Source organism: Arachis duranensis, chromosome 10 (genome assembly GCF_000817695.3).
Source record: "Arachis duranensis cultivar V14167 chromosome 10, aradu.V14167.gnm2.J7QH, whole genome shotgun sequence".
In the NCBI taxonomy this organism is placed as follows: domain Eukaryota; kingdom Viridiplantae; phylum Streptophyta; class Magnoliopsida; order Fabales; family Fabaceae; genus Arachis; species Arachis duranensis.
Window position 1 is genome coordinate 11,588,871 of NC_029781.3, and position 21,268 is coordinate 11,610,138.

General features: G+C 34.4%; 1 protein-coding gene across 1 annotated transcript in view; it reads left to right on the forward strand.

The window, feature by feature from the left end:
• LOC107469166 (serine/threonine-protein kinase SAPK2-like) overlaps positions 1–21,268 on the forward strand; it is a 37,330-nt gene that overhangs the window by 10,590 nt on the left and 5,472 nt on the right. Inside the window, exons 4-7 of the mRNA XM_016088548.3 lie at positions 4,086–4,139; positions 4,270–4,362; positions 5,512–5,604; positions 5,926–6,030. Coding sequence (XP_015944034.1) covers positions 4,086–4,139; positions 4,270–4,362; positions 5,512–5,604; positions 5,926–6,030 — 345 coding nt within the window. The remainder of the gene's footprint in view (positions 1–4,085; positions 4,140–4,269; positions 4,363–5,511; positions 5,605–5,925; positions 6,031–21,268) is intronic.

Genomic DNA, 21,268 nt, shown 5'->3' on the forward strand with positions numbered 1-21,268 from the left:
TCGCAACTCCTCTCTGGTTCTTGTGCCGCCTAGCTCTATGGTGTGGACTTCTTTGCCCTTTCCTCTCAGATTTAGGCTTTCGTTGTAGCACTTCCTTGCCAATTTTTGATCTCCCCTTACCGTTGCTATTCCTCCTGGAGTCGGGAATTTTATGCAAAGGTGGGGAGTGGATACCACTGCTCCGAGGCGATTAAGGGTAGTCCTGCCGATTAAGGCATTGTAGGCTGACCCTTCGTCGATGACTATGAAGTCTATGCTCAGAGTCCTTGATTTTTCCCCTCTTCCAAAAGTGGTGTGAAGGGGTAAAAATCCCAGTGGTTTTATTGGCGTATCCCCTAACCCATATAGGGTGTCAGGATAGGCTCTCAACTCTTTTTCATCTAACCCTAGCTTGTCGAAGGCGGGCTTGAAAAGGATGTCCGCCGAGCTTCCTTGGTCTACTAGAGTTCTGTGGAGATGGGCATTGGCTAAGATCATGGTTATCACCACGGGGTCATCGTGCCCGGGAATTACTCCTTGCCCATCTTCTTTTGTGAATGAGATAGTGGGGAGGTCGGGCGTCTCCTCCCCGACCTGGTAGACTCTCTTGAGATGTCTTCATCCCCGACCTGGTAGACTCTTTTGAGATGTCTTTTGCGAGAAGATTTGGTGACTCCTCCTCCCGCAAATCCTCCTGAGATCATGTGGATGTGTCTCTCAGGAGTCTGCGGTGGAGGATTTCTCCTATCCATATCATCCCTGCTTTCTTTTTCCATGGATGTCCGACCTCTCCATGAGATATCTGTCAAGCCGACCTTCTCTCGCCAGCTTTTCTATCACATTTTTGAGGTCGTAGCAGTCGTTGGTGGAGTGACCATATATTTTATGGTACTCGCAATACTCGCTGCGGCTTCCCCCTTTTTTATTTTTGATAGGTCTTGGGGGTGGCAGCCTTTCAATGTTGCAGATCTCTCTGTATACGTCCACTATAGAAGTCTTTAGAGGAGTATAAGAGTGATATTTCCTGGGCCTCTCGAGACCGAGCTCTTCCTTCTTTTTGACTTCCCTTTCTCTCTCCCTAGAGGAGGAAGTGGGTCCAGGTTTCCCAGGAGGCTCGGTGCATGTTTTACTTTATCCTTCTGAATTGAGAACCTCATCAAGAACTTCCTTGAGAGGTCTTCAAAGCTGGTGATGGATCTCGGGGGAAGGCTATCGAACCACTTCATTGCTGCTTTCGATAAAGTGGTCGGGAATGCCTTGCATCTCGTAGCGTCGGAGGCATCGGCTAGATACATCCGACTTTTAAAGTTGCTTAGATGATGCTTCGGATCCGTGGTTCCATCATAGAGGTCCATATCAGGGCTTTTGAAGTTCCTTGGAACTTTTGCCCTCATTATGTCCTCGCTGAAAGGATCTTCTCCGCCCGGGAGTTGATTTTCTTGTTCGTCGCGGGAATTCTTGAGGGAGGATTCTAGCTGTAAGAGTTTTCTTTCTAACTCTTTTCGCCGCTCCATCTCCTCTTTAAGGTACCTTTCGGTTTCCTTCTATTTTTCCCGCTCTTGTTCCAATTGCTCCAGGCGGCTATGGACCAATCCTATTAGTTCAGCTACGTGGGATGGCCCGTCCTTTTCTGATTCACGGCCATCTGAGGAATTTACCTTTGGATTCTTTACTCCGGAGGTACCCTCTCTGTGTTAGTCGTTGTCTTCATTGCCATTACCCATGTCAAGGTTCTCTTGTTCAGAATCTGTTTCGGCATGGCCCTCTTCGTGGGATCTATCTGCCATCGAGGGATGATCTCGCGGGTCCCCGGCAACGGCGCCAATGTTACTGTAGGTAACCGGAGATTAGTGCAATAGATGGCGTTTGGCGGCCCAAGTACGTGATGGAGGAGAACTCCGGGTGGATCTGCAGCTTGGGAGGCTCCGTCCGACTTGTGCTCGCGAGTGAATGGGGGGTGGTACTTGCAAAGACACTCCGATGCCTAAGTTAGCAAGGGTGCAAGCAGGTCTAGAGAGTATTGGACTTAGAGATACCTGAGGGGTGTCAGTGTATTTATAGTGGTGAGCCAATAACCACCGTTGATGTAGTGCCGTATCTTTAGGGTGCTAACCGTCCCTATTATCTCGGGGAGGTTAAGATATGGCTTTATGAAGTGGTTAGAGAGATTTTTGGGGGCGGTTACTCATTTGAATGAGTGTTTATCTGCCAGCTAATCTCTTACCCGACTTCTTCAGACCAAGTCGTGATTGATACCGACTTCTTATGTGAAGGTCGGTATTCTGTCTAGACGTAACCCTTCAGGTTAGGCCTTCTATTTGGACCTGGGCCTTTATCGTTGGGCCAGGGTATGAACAAATATATTACAACATAAAGTGACTTGACTTTATCATGATAATGCTTTTGTCCAAGAGGCCATTCTATCAATTATCATTATCATTTATGCAATTGCTTTAATTAATTCCTTGATATTGTTATTGTAATAATAAAAGATTGCAACCATGCACACATATACCTTTTGTATCCGTTGATATGTAAATAGTAGGATCCTACCATGATTTATATACTATAATTTCTTATTGTATACTCATAAATCGTCACAACTTAAATGTGATTGAAGTTTTAAACATAAATCGTCGTAGAATATGATGATTTATGTGCATTTTTAACACACTATTCTAAACTAAGATTCTGATTTCCTTTTAAGGTCTACTAACTCAATCCATCACGGAGGATCCGCTAAAAGAGGATCATCCAAGCTCGAAAAAGGTAAGATTTGGATCGATATCCATCCTAATCTCATAATTAACAACTCCTTAAGTATTGAGACGAGGTGAATCTCACTAATCCCTCACATTAAGAGATTCTTAACAGATTCTTAAAATCATTATATATAAATAAAAAGTCAAAGGTTCTCCCAAATTAAATATAAACATAACTCTAATTATCTTCACCCTTTTGAATATATTCTGACTTAGACGTCAAAATATTAATGCAGTACCACCTCCACTTTTCTCTATTCATCGTTCGATATTAGAGTTACGAGTCCCAATCTCTTTCATCTAGTTTTCGGTAAACTTACAAACACACATATTAGCCCAATATGATTTGCGTGCAATGTCATTGCAATTTTAACTCGTGGAACTAGTTATGTTCTAATTAAAGTTGAGTATCCTAGCAAATTTATTCGAAAATATTTGGTAACAAAAAAAAATTAGCCAAAAACAGTCATAACTTATCTTCTTTAGTATTCATTAATTGTTGTTCACTTATTTGTTTATATACGTAATAAAATTTTAAATTTGACATTGTATTTATAACAATAAAATGAAAAAATTTTCTATAAGTATAAAATATATATTAAAATATTAAATATATATTAAAAATAATAAAATAATATATATTTATATATAAATATATAATATCTAATTTAGTAATTAATTTTTTTTGTGTATATAATATTTTTTATACAAATCAGAGCCAATATGTTGAATGTAAAACAGATTATTGATTAATATTAGTTCAAATATAAAGTAAAAATAAAGTGTCGGCAAGTTATTAGCCTCTTGTATATCCAAAACAGTATCTAGGTTCTCTAATTGCCATATTTGAATGTTAAAACTTTTAAATTTTTTCGGGTTATATATAAGATTTTGGACTTGGTTAAATTAGCGAATTATTATTTTGATTTTTATAAAATTGTTATCAGTCTTTTGGTCCAAAAATTTTATACGTGACATTGGTCTTACTGGCTTACATCTCACGCACAAATCAATTTAGAGATAGTTCCTTACATTTTAATCTGAACCATAAGTGTGAAGTTTGTTTAATTTGTAGATTTTGTACATGAAATAATAATATGAACTTAATTAATTTCACTTTTATTAATTTGAATTTATTTTTAATGAAATAGAACCACAATGTTTTTTTTATAAAACCTAAGATTGTAACTTACTAATTTTAAACAAATTAAATCATAAACTCGTTGAACTTTCTTTTTATTTTTATTAACACTGAAATTTCAATTTTATTAATTTTAACATCATGTATCTCTAGATATTTTTAAGCATTAATCCTCATCAATTGTTGTTATTTTGCTTGCATAGGCGAGATATTTCTTCCAGCAATTGATTTCAGGAGTTAGCTATTGCCATTCAATGGTACTAAAGTTCTTGTGATATTGTCCAATGTGAATTCAAAATATATATGATTAATTCCTTTTTCATCTATCTTTCAATTTTGTTTCTTATTGACGAATTGAGGGTGTATATAAACATTACTTTATTGCAGGAAATATGCCATAGGGATCTTAAGCTGGAAAACACACTTTTAGATGAGGGTTCAGCACCACGACTTAAAATATGCGACTTTGGTTACTCAAAGGCAAGACATTAGGCTCCGTTTGGTTGATGTATTTGATGAGACATAGACACAGAGACATAGACATTAAAGACATGGACATAAAATATTTGTGTCTATATATTGTGTTTGACAAAAATAAAAAATAAGACACATATATTTAAAAAAGACTGAATTACCCTTCATTCAACCACAAGTTTTACCACCATTACAATACACCTATTATCCCAAACAATGCATGCCATCACCATTAAATTTTTATTTCTTCTAATAATTTTTTATTTCTTCTAATACCATCTTAAATTATCATTTAAATATTAAATATATAATTGTTCTTGAAAAAAAATAGAAAATTAAAGTTCAGATTAATCAAAATTTAAATAAATAAAAAAATTAAATGTACAAATTTTTTTTTGAAAAAAATAGAAAAGTAAATTTAGTTGTAGAATCTAAAAGAGAAAGAAAAAAAAAGATTTGGGAAGATAAGAAGACAAATTTTAAAAACTCAATAAGGGTAAAAGAGTAAAAAATTAGTGTCTCACAAGTTGTGTCTCAGTGTCTCACCAAATTGAAGGTACACAAATTTAGTGTCTCCGTGTCCATCTGTGTCCTCCCGTGTCCTTCGAAAATCTGTGTCTCACCAAACCAAACAGCAAACATGTGTCACCGTGTACCACTGTGTCTATGTCTCAGTGTCTATGTCTTAGTAACCAAACACTACCTTAATTACTCACACACATACACATATTCTACATATGCGACTTCTTGTTATTGTACCAACAATCTTTTGATATCATATATAAGTGAAGGAACTTTTGTTACATACAATTATATTTGTGTGAAGTTATTAATTAAAAAATTGTTAAATAATTTGATATTATTACAGTTAAGTATTTTTTAAAAATTATTCATCATTCAGTTTTTAAAAGAGAGAAACTAAAAAATAAGTAATTTTCAATAAAAATAAATATTTAAATTAATTAAATAATATTATTTAAATAAAAAAGTTGATTAAAGGCTGAAAATTTAAAGGATAATAACATTTTTTATTTGATATATTATTTGACTAAATTATTATTTAATAGTTCTCAACTATTTTTTTAATTATCAACTTGATATAAAGATAACTGCATGTCATTTTTTTTTACCTATAAAATTTTCCTTTTTTTTTAGTCATCGGTTTTGCACTCGCAACCTAAATCTACGGTGGGAACGCCAGCTTATATTGCACCGGAAGTATTATCAAGAAGAGAATACGATGGAAAGGTAATCTTCCTACGAAATTTGAATTTCAAATTATAAATATACATACGTACAAGCTATCATAGAAAGCTTAAAAAATTTAGATATGTAAGTAGGATGAGTGTTATATCTTCATATGGTAATTTTTAGTGTTTTTTAAAATTATGAGAGATACACAAATTCGAAGTTTAAAAAATTTTAAAAATTTGGGATATAGAAATTGGACCTATCGATTTATGTTTAAAAAATTAAAAAAATTTGGAGTACACAAATTAACGGTCCGATTTGTTAATCCAATATTGGAACTAACTTTGGTCCTAATGACAAATAATGAACGATGAGTAGGTTGCTGATGTTTGGTCCTGCGGAGTAACCTTATATGTGATGCTAGTGGGAGGTTATCCTTTTGAAGATTCGGATGATCCACGAAACTTCAAAGAAACTCTTAAGGTAATTAGCCTTCCAAAATATTAATATTATTAACATAATTAGATTGTGCTTCAAACTATAATCTTTTAAAATATTTCTAAAATTTTGACAAAATTATGATAAGTTATATTTCATTAGGGAGCTCTAATTTTTGGCACCTTTATAATATTTAAGGGTTCTCATAAGTTGTTTGAGGCAAAAAATTCTGCCATGTATCTTAATAATTAATTCAGCCGTTAATCTACCAAATAACCTTATATATAATAGTAAGGATTTGAAATATTTTGCAAATGTCATCGGTGTGGGTGTGGGTTTGCATCACTCATTACAACCTTTGACTAGCAAGAATTTGAAATATTTTGCTTGAGATAGGTGTATTCTACTGGAGCTTTGTTAAACTTCTTCAATGCTAAGAAAGAAGTTCATTTCTCCTAAGTCTTTTAAGGAAATATGTGGAGTTGATTTGTCTCATGAGCACTTTTTCCATTGGGGATCACAAGTACATCATTTACATTGACCAGGTATATGTGGTTGTTGTCTTAATGAATCTAGTTAAAGGAAAATGGTTAGATGTAGCGTTTTTGAATCCAAAGTGGTTAAGGGTGGAGCTGATCGAGTTGAGTGAACCATGCTCTTGGAAAATGGCGGACCTTAAAAAAAAATTATGAAGGGGTACAAATTTAACATAATAATTACATAATAATATTTATATTAAAATAAAATTTATAAATATAATTATTTTTTAAATTTGTTATTAATAAGATAATAAATAAATAATTCTATAAATAAAAAATAAAAATAGTTTATAATGATACTCTTTGAGTCTTGAGTGACTTAAAATTTTCAATAATTAAATCAGAACTAAACTTTTTAACAATTTCTTTCTTAATGTAAATAATCAAACTATTCGTTAAAAAATTATCCTCCATCTTGTTTCTTAATCTTATCTTTCATTATTTTCATTGCTAAAAATGATCGCTGTGTAGTAGTTGTAGAAATTGAAAGAGTTAATATTAGAAGAATCAATCTATCAATCAAGTAATATATTTTTGACTTTTTTGTTTCGGCTAAACATCTACACAATTCATGAATAGTTGATAGATTCTTCATTTCTAGTTATTGACGAGCATAAAAAATAAAATGTTGAAATTGAAAAGGCAAACTAATCTTCTCTTGTTCAGTAAAGTCTTTGGAATAGTATTTGTCAATAAAAGTAGAAATCTTAGCAATGTTAAAATTTTTGTAAGCATTTTTAGGAATGAGAATACAGCCCAAACTTAGTAGATCCATTACTTGATCATGGAATCTGATATTCAATTCTTGCGATTGCTTATCAATTGTGACTAAAAATATCTCCACTCTAAAATAATATGATCTTTTTGGTGACGTGACCCTCCCTGATCTGCTACATAAAAAGTAGTTAAATAAGGGATTAGAATATCATGTTACTCACAAAATAATTTTACATTTTTCAATAATTTCTCCCATCTGTTATCTCTCATGTTTTGGATAAGTGTTTTTGTAGAATAAACTAGTTGCACAACATTAACGATGTCTTGAGACTGCTTTTGTAAAGCTTGACAAAGAACATTAGTTATTCACATAATATCTTTCATCAAATGCAAGATCAATACAAACTCAAATGTGGTCAGGGTATTGTAAACACTATATCTGCATCACCACACTGAGAATAAGTTAATCTATCAACAATAACCTTTTATAAAACAGTCAATGTTGCACCATATATATATTTATCAAACTGCAAATAGAAGAGAAGTGAGAATTCCATCGAGTATCACTTGCTTGTTTTAAAGTACCAATTTGATTTGCCTCTTTACCAATTTTAAGTTCATCAATATCTAATAAATGAGCAATTTTCTCTGTCTTGGCATCATGTAACTCATCATGTTACTTCCTAGAAGAACAAATGATGTTGACCATGAAAGTCAATTTAAAAAAAAAACTTATGCACATGAATAATTTCTCTAGATATAGCAACTAATGCATGTTGTAATTGATGAGCAAAACAGTGAATATAATAAGTATAAGGGCAATCTTTTAATAATAATGCTTGTAACTCATTCCATTCCCCTCTCATGTTGCTGGTACCATCATATCCTTGACCACGAATATTAGAGATATCAAAGACCATATCGAGAAAGAATGCCACCGAATTCATGTTTCAGAGTTAATGATGTAGTATCTTTAACATGTATAAGATCAAAAAAATGCTCTTGAATAAAATCATGTATATCAACAAATCTCAAAACAAGTGTCATTTATTTTCCTTTGGATTCATCACGAGCTTCATTTATTATAATGTAAAATTTAGAATCCCCAATTTCTTCACAAATATGCTTTCTCACCTTGTTTGAGAGAATATGTAATTTTTTTTTTGAATTTGATATGAAGTATACTTAGTATTATATAGAGCATTTTTTAACACAATTTTTGAAACTTCATCATTATAAGATTGACGAACAGATTTTTGCGTGGTCTAGAATTTCACAATTAAAAATTAAAAATTTGGTTAATCAAATATAATGTTATATATTTGATAATAGATATAATTATAATTAGTTTTTTGATTAAAAAAATAATAAATACTTGTCAAATAAAAGATTTATCTCAATTTTTATAATTTTTTCATAATTGTTTATGGTTTTACGTCTAATAAAATATAAAATTATATAGTTTTAAATATTTTGTTAATTAATTTACTTTATTAAGTATTTATGTGACAGTAAATTATATTTTTATGTTTTATATCATTAAAAAATAGGTTTAATTACTATGTTGGTCCCTATAATTTTGCAAAATTTTTAATTAGGTCCCTGTACTTTTTATCCTTTTAATTGAGTCTTGGCACCAAATTTTTTTTAATTGGGTTCCTACACTTTTTTTTATTTGGGTCCCTGCACCAATTTGCGATTTTGGTTAGGTCCCGATAAAATTAAGCTAATTACTGCCAAGAGGGACCTAATTAAAAAAAAAGTGGTGCAGGGTTCCAATTAAAAGGAAAAAAGTAAAAAAGAAACAACTAAAATAATCTTAAAACAATAGTTTTATCATAATAATATTAAAATATTTTTTATATAATTATAAATGTTAAAATTAATCTTAAAAAAAGAAATATAAAAAAAATTCTAAATTAAATAAAAAATACAAATAATAAAAATATATGTAGAGAAATTTACACCCTAATACATACAGAATAGTAACTCTTTTTACTATCACTACAATATTAAATTTTACTCTATATAATACATCTATTATAATAGTATATGAACTTTTAAAATTTGTTGGAGGGCCAAGGCCACTACTTGCCCCCCTTGAGTCCGTCCCTGCTCATGTTAAAGTTAAGAAGCTAAGCCAACTGAACTATATTTTTTTTAGAGATATACTACTAATTTTTTTATAAAAAATTTGGAGGTATGGCCACCCCATTGTCTAACATAAGCTCCGTCACTGCTCTTAGAACTTGCTTTACGCCAAAGAGACTTTTAGAGTTTGTACACTTGATGGTGATTGACTAAGATGAGGCTTTCAAGTAGTTGCCAAGTTTATCAAAGAGTTTTTGTACACTTGATGGTGATTGACTAAGATGAGGCTTTCAAGTAGAGTTGCCAAGTTTATCAAAGAGTTTCCTAGATTGATTTCTTACTAGAGTTTCATATTCCTTCTCTATTTCTCTTTTTTTAGTGTACACAATGCAGTGCTTGCTCAACTAACTGAAATAATTTTCGGGATAGATCAATATTTTTTTTAGCCACCACTATTGCATAGATCTTTAGTTTAGCTATGCCAAATTTTCTTCTAGTATGTATTGGATGAAAGTTGATTAGTGCAATTAGTGTTATACTTGGCAGCGCAACTTGCAAGTCTACTGTGTTATATGAATCTGGACTGATTTGATTAGTATTAGAAGTGAAAATGGAAACCAAATTATTAGGGAAAAAATGATGTAGAAGATAATGGTGCAATTATCTTATTGACATTGTTGTAACTTGTAAGTGTCGTGTAATGTATGCACAATGTTATAAAATACAAATGGTGATGAGGATTTAAATGCAGCAGTGAAAACAGGTGCTTGATGAGGTTGGTGTTGTTGTGTGGCAATATTTGGTATGGGGGGTTGTGTTTTGGGTTATGTTGTGTTGTGTGGTTAAAAGTGAAAAATTTGGGATATTCGTGACATGATGTTTAATTTTGGTGGGAAGGTTTGATGTTGGTAAGTTTGTGAAGATTGGTTGGGGAATAAATTGTGTTGTTGTAGAGAGTTTTGCTACTTGATAAAATAGATAAACATTTGAAAATTTAGACTCATTGAAGAAAACATTCCTTGAGGTAAAATCTTTGCTTCGGGGTCAATCGAAATAAATTTATATCTTTTTTGTTTTTTTTTTGTTTTTTGCAAAATCTATGAAGATGCATTTTTGTGATCTATGATCAAGTTTGAAGTTCTTGTATGCTCTAAGGAAGGGGTAATAGGTGCATCCTAATGGACTGAGAAAAGTATAATTAGGTTTGGTTCCTGTTAAGGCTTCTAATGGTAACTTATTATTGAATGTTTACCTTAGTAGTTTGTTGATAAGATAAGTAGCTAAGAGTGTGGCTTCATCCCAAAATCATAGTGGAAGGGCAAGCTAATAGTTAGTGTTGTTTCTATGATATGATTATGCTTTCTTTCAATTATGCTATCTTGTTGGTATTCGTAAGGACATGTAAGTCTGTGTTAGATACTTTGGGTTTTAAGGTAATAATTGAAGGATAAAGTAATGTACTATTCTCCATTATCTGTCTACAATGCTTTGATCTTAAGTCATGTGTTTTGAATTTGTGTCTTGTATCATAAGAAAGCTTTAATTTCCCGTGTTAGTATTTTTTACAAATAAGTGTATGTGAATCTGGTACATCCACAAAATAAATACAGAATCTACAACTTAATCTACTATACACTTGTGAAAGAGCCCAAATATTAGGAAAAAATTAGTTCTAAAGGTGCATAGGTGGTGTAGGATTTAAGATAAAGTAGTTGATGCAATTTATTTATATAACAAATATTACACAAGGTTGGTACAAAATCATCTTTATTTATTGAATCATTAGTGACATTACATTGTGATGCGGGAGCAAATAGAGTTAGTAGGTTAATTATATTAGTTAATTGTAATAAGGAAATACAAGTTCCATATTATTTAGAATAGTAAACTTTGTGTTATATATTAGTCCCACATTGTGCAAGTCATGAAGGCTTTTCCTTTTTCCACTAGTATAAATAATTCAAGTACCTTTTATTTATGAAATGGAGTTGAGTTAAATATGATATAAGCTTGGTGCTTATTTTACTCTAGGCTCTCTTTAGAGTAAGAGGTCTAGTTTGCATCCTTGGCTTGGCCAATGAAGGTGGGTTCATGGCTATTTTCATCATAGTGGGGTTGCTAACCTCGCCATGATTGGTGAATCTAAACTATGTCACCATAGTGGGGTTGTTAACCTCACCAAGATTGAGAACTCAAGCGACGTCCCGCGTCAGTTTGTTATCAAAGCAAGATCGGTCCTTGCGGCCTTCACCTTGCTTTAGTAGAATTTTATTTGATTTGTCGGTGCAGGTTTTTGGCGTGGATTCTCCAATAGCATCTTTAGTGTGGATTCGTCAATGAGATCGTCTGCTACCACGGATCTTGTAAAATTTTACCTGATTTGTGAGTACTGGTCTTTGGTGTGGAGTCACCAATAGGATCTTTTGGTGTGAATTCATCAATGAGATCAGTCACAAGTCTTTTCACACAAGAGTTCTTTCCAACCCAAGGAGAATGATGCGGGAGCAAGTAGAGTTAGTAGGTTAATAATATTAGTTAATTGTAATAAGGAAATACAAGTTCTATCTTATTTAGAATAGTAAACTTTGTGTTATATATTGGTCCCACATTGTCCAAGTCATGAAGGCTTTTTCTTCCTCTACTAGTATAAATAACTCATGTACCTTTTGTTTATGAAATGGAGTTGAGTTGGATATGATATAAGCTTCGTGCTTATTTTACTCTAGGCTCTCTTTAGAGTAAGAGGACTAGTTTGCATCTTTGGCTTGGCCAACTAAGGTGAGTTTATAGCTATTTTCACCATAGTGGGATTGCTAACCTTGCCAAAATTGGTGAATCTAAACTATACCACCATAGTAGAGTTGTTAACTTCGCCAAGACTGGTGACCCAAGCGACGTCCCGGCGTCACATTGTTCCATTACAAGTTTTACTACCTTATCAGATAGATACCCTAATTTTATATGGCATAGCTGCATTGTGTGACTTATACTTTTACATAAGATATTAATACTGATATTTAAATTCAACATACTATTTTTATTTTTATGACATTTTTTCTCTATTACAACATTGAAAATTTTTTATACATTTTTCAGTATTTTCACTAACATATGCAACTTTACAAAATTTTTTCAATATTACCATTATTATCAACAATGGCAGAAGTATTAATAATAACAGAATTATTTGTATTGGTAGAAGCAGCATTAACATTGGTAGGATCAACAGAATTGGTATAGCAATAATATTAATAACAACATTATCAACACCAAAGTTATGATTGTTAAATGCAACATTCCTTAGTAGCGTGCGAATTCCCTCAAAATTTACAAAATCCATCTCTAATAAGACCTTGGAGGATTATCTTCTTGCTGGTCTAACATTTCGCATTGCATAAATGAAGCCAAAATTCAGAGAATAGGAAGTTGTCTAAAACAAATTTGGCTACACTCATCGAATTCTTAGAGATACTAGACATATGCAGTAGATTTTATAGTTTAAAAGGATAATTAGACAATGATGCATGCATTAATGAACTTCCGACATGTACAATACCCATATGTTGGCCATTACCTCGTATACCTATTATAAGCCTTCATAATATGCTCCAATGATGAGATTCCTCCAATCAAAGGGGATATAATGAGATGTTCTAGTATCTGTGATGGTTTCAGTGGCTAAGAGAAGGGGGGTTGAATCTTAGCCCCCTTTTTCGATGCTAACACTTGCTGACCTTCAGAGAAGACTTTTCTATTTTTGCTCGTCACTAGACACGAGCAACTTTGTTTTGTCTCGTCCCTTGCCACGAGACTTTTCTTTTTGTCTCGTCACTTGGCACGAGATAATATCAGTTTTTGCTCGTGTGTAGTAGAAAACAGAAATGGAGTAGAAAGGAGAAGAAGATTGCACCCAGATATATCCTGGTTCGGCTGCTAAGTGCAGTGCAGCCTACATCCAGTCTCCATCACAAATATGATGGAATTTCACTATAATCAATCTGAGTATAACTTGTAAAGTGCTAACCCAACTTACAAGGAGATTCTCACAGAATCATGATACACAACATAGATGAACAAAGGACCTCTAAGACATCTATGGCTTTTTCTTTTAATTTTGCACTCTCTGCCTTTTTCCGCTCTATGGCTTTTTCATACAAACCTCACTTGTTTGCCTTTTCCATGAGACTCAAGACATGACAAAATTAACCAGAAAAATTCTAAACAGAATACATTGAAGGAGAAGAGAAATCTGTTAGCTCAGGTAGCTCTGAGAACTCTGTGCCTTGCACTCTCAAATTTTCTCCTTGCTTCAAACAGTGGTTGTCCACCCTTATTATAGAAGAGAGGAGCCTCCACTTATTGAAGCCAAAACCGAACCAACTTCTTCCTCCTTCAACATACAGAACCGGTTCGGCCACATAGAGAGAAAAGAGATAACCATGCAAAACCCAACATGCAATTACCTCTAGTCCTTTCTTGATCATCACCCTTCATCAATCCGGGCTCTCCATCCTTGGCTTGCTCTCCAAGATGGATTTCTGGCCCTTGATGCTTCATGATGATGATGACTTCATCTGCTTCAATCTCTGCCTTCAACCATCACTTCGCCACTCTAGCTACTCCCTGTGGTGGTTGAGCAGAATCAAAGACAAGCCATGCTTCAAGAATCTCCCTTGCTGGCCGAATTTTCATCTTCCTTTTCTGAGCATGAAGAGCTCGAGATTACCTCACCAAATCTAACCACATTTGGTGAAAATCTCAGCCACTACATACTTTACTTTTTCCTGCCATCATTAACTTGATGGTCTTGATGCATGCAACTCCTTCTTTTTCTTTGTTGATGAGCACGGCGTCCATGGTTTACTGGACAAAGACCGAAGAAGAAAAACAAGAAAGAGATGAATGAGAGAGAGGAAAGAGAAATAGTAGTTAATGAAACAAAAGATAAAAGTGAATCAATTTCCCTTTCTTTTTACTGACAAACGTGTAGCCTTGGTGCTTGCAATCAAATCACTTTATCAATTTCTCTCTTATAGTTCCCATGTAATAAATGATAGTTGAGTGTAATTTGAAATCCAACACATGTTTGAATTTTTGGATCTGTTGAAAACAATTTGGCTTCCCTCCTCATTGTTTTCGGGTAATGCATGAGGAATCAGCATTGCATATAATTGGGCTTAGTTTCATCAATTATTAAATCTGGCCCAAGTAATAACATATGCTTTCCTGATGAATTTTTTTGTTTCGGATCAAGCATAGGAAGCTCTCATAAAAAATTAACCATGGGCTTGGTTGTAATCAACATTGAGCTTGGCCCATCAATATAAAATTTCAGCCACTTAGTATAAAACATGTAACAAGGCTGGTTATTGGACTTAAGCCAGAAATTTATTTTTCGGCCCAATATAAAATCTGCACAACAAAATTATTAATTAGGCAAATATAAATTAAGATCAAATTAATAATTTTGTAATTAAATATTTTAATAATGTTTGTTCATTATCAAAATTAAATAAGAGTTTTCCAAACTCATCAATCTCCCCCTTGATGACAAACATTATTAAAATTGAAATGGAAAGAAATTTAAAGATTGAGTAAAGAATACTCCCTTTGAATTTGAATTTCTCTCCCTTTCTAAATGTCACATGGCTCCCCCTTGATGTATGCTTATTTTACCAAGGGAAGCACTAACCTGTAACATTTTAATCAAGCTTCAAGTAACAATGTTATTTAGCACGTTTTATGATGCTAAATGCTTGATTTATGAGCAGTTTTAATTGATAATCAAAACTCATTTGATATCATAAATTGATTTACTGCTCAACCAACAAAAAGTATCCAAATATTTTTCAAACATTTCCCTGTTTAGGATATCAGAGCAAAACAACATGATGAAAAATATTTGAAGAACAAAACAAGGCAGTTTTGATATTTTACACAATTTAAAGGAACTGCCAAAAATAAATTTTCAATCCAACAAGTTTATCGATGATGAATCAACAGCCAGGCATCAAAATAAATCCAGCATCATTATAAACCAAATGCCAAATAAACTAATCATGATGAACCAAAAAAACAAATGCAGTTCAAACAGTAATGACCATAGTAAAACTAATGCAATAACAACATGCATTCTTTGAACAAGGGTGATCATGAATTTTCAATTTGAAAATTTCATCCCCTGTTCTCATCCCTGTTCCAGCCCCTGTTTTTCTTTGTTTTCTAATTTCAATTTTGGAAACTAAATTTCCTCCCCCTTTTGTCATCAAAGGGGCACCTGCACAAATCATGATTAACATAACAAAAAGTTCAAGATAAAGTAGCAAAAGTATATCACAGTATCCTAGAGATTATCCTAAAGCAGTTAGTATCAAGTCATGCTTATACAAAAAAAAGGATTGAGCCTAATGGAGCCAATATCAAACAGAGTAAAAACAGTCACTAATCATCAGAAAAGTTAATATCTTCTTCCTCAGCGTCTCCTCCACTATCATCTCCCAAATCATCTTTGAAATGTTCCATCATCAGATTGACCCTTTCTTTGTAATTTTTCCAAGCTTTCTCACTCTCATAAGCTTGCTTGCGGGCCTCTTTGTGGGATTGAAACATCATGTCTGCCATGTTTGAAAATTCTCCCAAAATCTGTTTGATGGACTTGATTGTTTTGGAAGATTCTGGCCTGCCTTCATAGTCACTATCCGATGCAGCAAATTTTCGCCCTTTGGTTTCCTTAGTCGCTCCTCCTCCTCTGATTAAAGACACCTTGTTTTCTACAGTCTCATTCAACAAATCAACTTTAAAGTACTCAAAAATTCTAGTTAAAAACATACCATAAGGCAGGTTAGCCTTTCTGGTGCTTCTAATAGAATCCCACATGTGCCTAATCATAATATAACCAAAGGAGATAGGGGTAGAGGTAACCAAAGCAAACAATATGAGACAGTAAAAAAATGTCACTCGGTTGTGTGAGCCGCTTTGGGGAGTCAGAATATGAGTGATGATTCGGTGAAGCAGGGAATTGACTGGTCCAAGAGCTTTGTGGGTTGGGATGGTGCCATGCAATCCAGAAAGATTCTCGCAAATGTGCTGGAGAACAGTTTTGTGTGAAACGCCAACTTGTGTGTCCCATTTCTCTACCATATATGCTCGCGGTCCTTCATCCTTGAAGCCCAGGGCCGCTCCAATTGTGTCAGCATCAAGGGCTATTTGAACCCTTTTGACATAGGAATGAAGGGTACCGTCAATAAGTCGCATATTAGCATAAAACTCTCGAACAAGACCTGGGTAGACTGGTTTCTTGATGAGGAGCAAAGGCTTCCAGTTGAGGAGTTCAAATAGAGAGGAGATGTTGGTGCTCTTGAGATTTTCGAGGCTAACAAGATAGGTAGTGCACAAATGACGCTTCTCCATAACCTCTTTGTGAAACTCAAAAGAGGTACAGGAGTTAAATCTGCTTGGATCAAAATGAGAGTGAGTCTTGCTATACTTGTCTCTGAATTTCATGGATTCCAAGTTTGGAGGTTCAGTCGTGTCATTGAGTGCAAACCCCTGATTCTTCTGTGAGCTTTTTTCGGGGGTAGTCTTCTTCGGTGATGAGGGTGGAGGTGAAGGAGTGGGAGAAGTATGAGATTCTTGCTCTTCTTCTTCAACTACAGGTTTCTTGTTCTTGTCTCGGCCTGAACTTTTGTGGGCAATCACCTTCTTTCTCATGGTGGTTGTTTGTTTGGACGGTGGTGAAAGAGAAGATGATGAGGTTGAATGAATGTGGATATGAGTGTGGGTTTGAGGCGTTGATGGTTTTTGAGAAAGAAGAATTCTTTCACTCGTTCTTGGCGCGGTTTTCTTTTTCATGGTAATGGAGGAATGAAATATGAAAGGTTGGGGGTGATAACCGAATTGAGTGGGAGAGAAGCAAGGTGGGTGACGCATTAAATGAGGCTTGGAGAGAGAGAATGGTTGAAATAATGATCATTAGTGGGCGGTTAATGACCAATATGGGGTGTTTATTACCCAAAAAGATGATTTTCCTTTTAACTTTTGAAATCTAAAACTGAAAAGTTGTTGCCTTAAATCAAGGGATTAGATGGAGAGAGGGATTTGATTTGACAATAACCACTTCCAAGAAGATATGATGACACAAGGAAGAAGATTCTTATTTGCATAGAGAGATAACTAACAAAACTGTTATGGTGGGGTCATGAAATTTTGGTGGGGCCCAAAAAAAATTTGAATTCTGCATTGCCTCCCCCTTAATCATAGCTCTTCCATTATGTCATTTTTCATCTCGTCCAAACCTGCGAGCAAAACAGAACATAGTCACACATTCACAAATTTTCAATGAAACTTAAATCAAGCATTCCCAAACTTTTTCTCAAGGTACAGAATCTGTCTTCACAGAGAGGTTTTGTAAAAATATCAGCAATTTGGTCTTCAGATTTTACAAATTGAATATCAATAGTACCCTTTTGTACATGTTCCCTAATGAAATGATATTTTATCTTAATGTGCTTAGTTCTTGAGTGCAGAACAGGATTTTTTGAAATGTTTATAGCACTCATATTATCACAAAATAAGGGTATACTATTGATTTTAATTTGTAATCTTCCAATTGTATTTTTAACCAAATTAATTGTGAGCAACATGCAGATGCGGAAACATATTCGGCTTCAGCGGTGGATAGAGCCACTGTGGCTTGTTTCTTGCTTGACCACATGTTGAGTGAGCTTCCAAGGAAGCAACACATGCCGGAGGTGCTCCTCCTATCCACTCGATCTCCCGCATAATCTGCATCACAAAAACCTACTGCACAAAAGTCATCAGATTTAGGATACCATAATCCATAATTACAAGTTCCCTTAATGTATCTAATGATGCGTTTAACAGCCGTAAGGTGGGATTCTTTTGGATGTGATTGAAACCTTGAACATACACCCACACTTTGGACTATATCCGGTCTAGAGGAGGTAAGGTACATGAGTGAACCTATCATTCCTCTATACCTTGTTTCATCCACATCTTGGCCATCATCATCCTTTTCAAGTTTAGTATTGGGATGCATAGGAGTGCCCATTGATTTGAAATTTTCTAGGCCAAACTTTTTGATAAGTTCTTTTGCATACTTTCCTTGGTGAATAAAAGTACCACTAGGAGTTTGCTTAATTTGGAGGCCAAGAAAGAAAGTAAGCTCTCCCATTAAACTCATCTCAAACTCACTATTCATGAGTTTTCCAAACTCTTCACACAAGGAAACATTGGCCGAACCAAATACAATGTCATCAACATAAACTTGAACAAGAAGGATATCATCATTAGATGCTTTAATGAATAAAGTAGTGTCGGTGGTTTCCCTTTGAAAATGGTTTTCCAACAAGAAGGCACTAAGCCTTTCATACCAAGCTCTTGGAGCTTGTCTAAGACCATAAAGAGCCTTAGTTAATTTAAAAACATGTGTTGGAAATTCTTTATGTTCAAAACCGGGGGGTTGAGCCACATACACTTTCCTATCAATAAAACCATTAAGGAAGGCACACTTAACATCCATTTGAAACATTTTAAAACCCTTATGGGCAGCATATAAACAACATTTTGAAACCCTTATGGGCAGCATAGGTAAGAAGCAATCTAATTGCTTCCATTCTAGCTACCGGAGCAAAAGACTCATCAAAATCAATACCCTCTTCTTGATCGTAACCTTGGGCCACTAATCTAGCCTTGTTACGAACAACTTGTCCATCCTCACCAAGTTTATTTTTAAACACCCACTTAGTACCCGTTACCTTCTTACCATCCGGATGAGGTACTAGTGTCCAAACCTCATTTTTGTCAAATTGAGCAAGCTCCTCTTGCATGGCCTTGACCCATGATGGATCTTGAAGAGCTTGTTTGACATTGTTGGGCTCCATTTGTGACAAGAGAGCAAAGTTGCTAGGTTCGGTTTGCCTTTTGGTGGAGGATCTTGTTGTTACTCCTTGAGAGGGATCACCAATAATGAAGTCATGAGGATAACCCCTCATGGACTTCCATTCTCTAGGCTTTCGGATAAGTGTAGAGCTTTGATGAGCTTCTGGTGGTCTCACTATTTCAGTTGCTCGTGCCTGCTCAGGAGACAAATTGGAAAAGTCTCCTTCAATCTGACGAGACAAAACTGGACTGGCAGATTCTTCATTTTGGACAGATTTGGGATTTTCTTTGCTTGTTCCAGCTCCTTCTCCATCTGAATCATTATCTATCACAGTACTGGGAATTAAGTTAGAATCACAAAAATTAACATGTATGGATTCCTCTATAGTCCTATGTTCTTTGAGATAAATTCTATAAGCCTTGCTTGTGGTGGAATATCCAACAAACATTCCTTCATAGGATTTTGGATCAAACTTTCCAAGATTTTCTTTATTATTAAGCACAAAACATTTGCATCCAAAAACATGAAAGTACTTAAGATTTGGAGGGGTTCCTTTCCATAGCTGATAAGGGGTTTTCTTTAATCCTTTTCTAATAATTGTTCTATTCAAAATATAACATGCTGTGTTCACAGTTTCAGCCCACAAAAATTTAGAAATCTCATTCTCACATAGCATAGCCCTAGTCATCTCTTGAAGGCTTCGATTCCTTCTCTCAACCACCCTAGCCCTAGTCATTTCTTGAAGGTTTCGATTCCTTCTTTCAACCACCCCATGGGTTCTAGGGCATGAAAAATTATGAGAGATTCCTAAGTCATCACAGAATTTTTCAAAGTCTTGATTTTCAAATTCTCTTCCGTGATCACTTCTCAAATGGGCAATTTTCAACTCCTTTTCATTTTGAATTTTCTTGCAAAGAGTGGAGAAGGCATGAAAGGCATCATTCTTATGAGCAAGGAAAAGTACCCAACCAAATCTAGAATAATCATCTACCACTACAAGACCATAGTGTTTACCTCCTAAACTTTGAGTTCGAGTAGGACAAAAAAGATCAATATGCAACATTTCTAATGGCCTTTTGGTTAAGATTCCATCTTTGATTTAAAAGAGGATTTTACTTGCTTGCCCAATTGACATGCATCACAAGTAAGATCCTTATCAAACTTGATGTTTGGAATTCCTCTAACCAAATTCTTTTTAACTAGCTTAGAAATTTGGTACATGCTAGCATGTCCCAACTTTCTATGCTAAAGCCATTTTTCAGATTCAAAAGATGTAAAACATGTTACATTTTGTTCCTTTAAATCCTCAAGAGTTAATCCATACACATTGTTGCATCTCTTGGCTTCAAATAAAATATCCCCAGTTTTCTCACAAACAACCAAACAAACAAACTTCTTAAAAATAACATCAAAACCTAAATCACACAGTTGACTAACACTAAGTAAGTTATGTTTCAAACCATTTACAAGAAGCACATCATTTATACAAGATGAAAAATTTTTACCAACTTTCCCAACAGCCACTATTTTTCCTTTTGCATCATCTCCAAAAGTGACAAGCCCTCCATCATATTCATCAAGCTTTATGAAGAAGGTTGTCTTTCCGGTCATATGCCTAGAGCATCTGCTGTCCATATACCACATATTTTCTTTCTTCTTGGAAGCTAGGCATACCTACAAAATAAGCTCAAGTGACCTTAGGTATCCAAATTTTCTTGGATCCTTTCACGTTAAACCATCTCTTATGTCCCAAATCATTGTAATAAAAAACAACCTTGTAAACTTTATCACCTATCATTCTTTCACCAAAGAAACATTGAACTGGAAAAGGACCTCTTCGATTGCATAGCCTACAAAACCTTGGAGTTGCTATTTTGTCAAAATAGGTGGGATCTTAAAACCTTGTGTCCTTAGAAGATGAAGCTCTATTTTCAAAAGAAGGTTTCTCATCCGATTTAAAAAACCCCAAACCAGCTTTATCAAAGAGTGGTTTTTGACTAGCCAGCATTTGATTTAAATTTTCAGAACTTTGAGT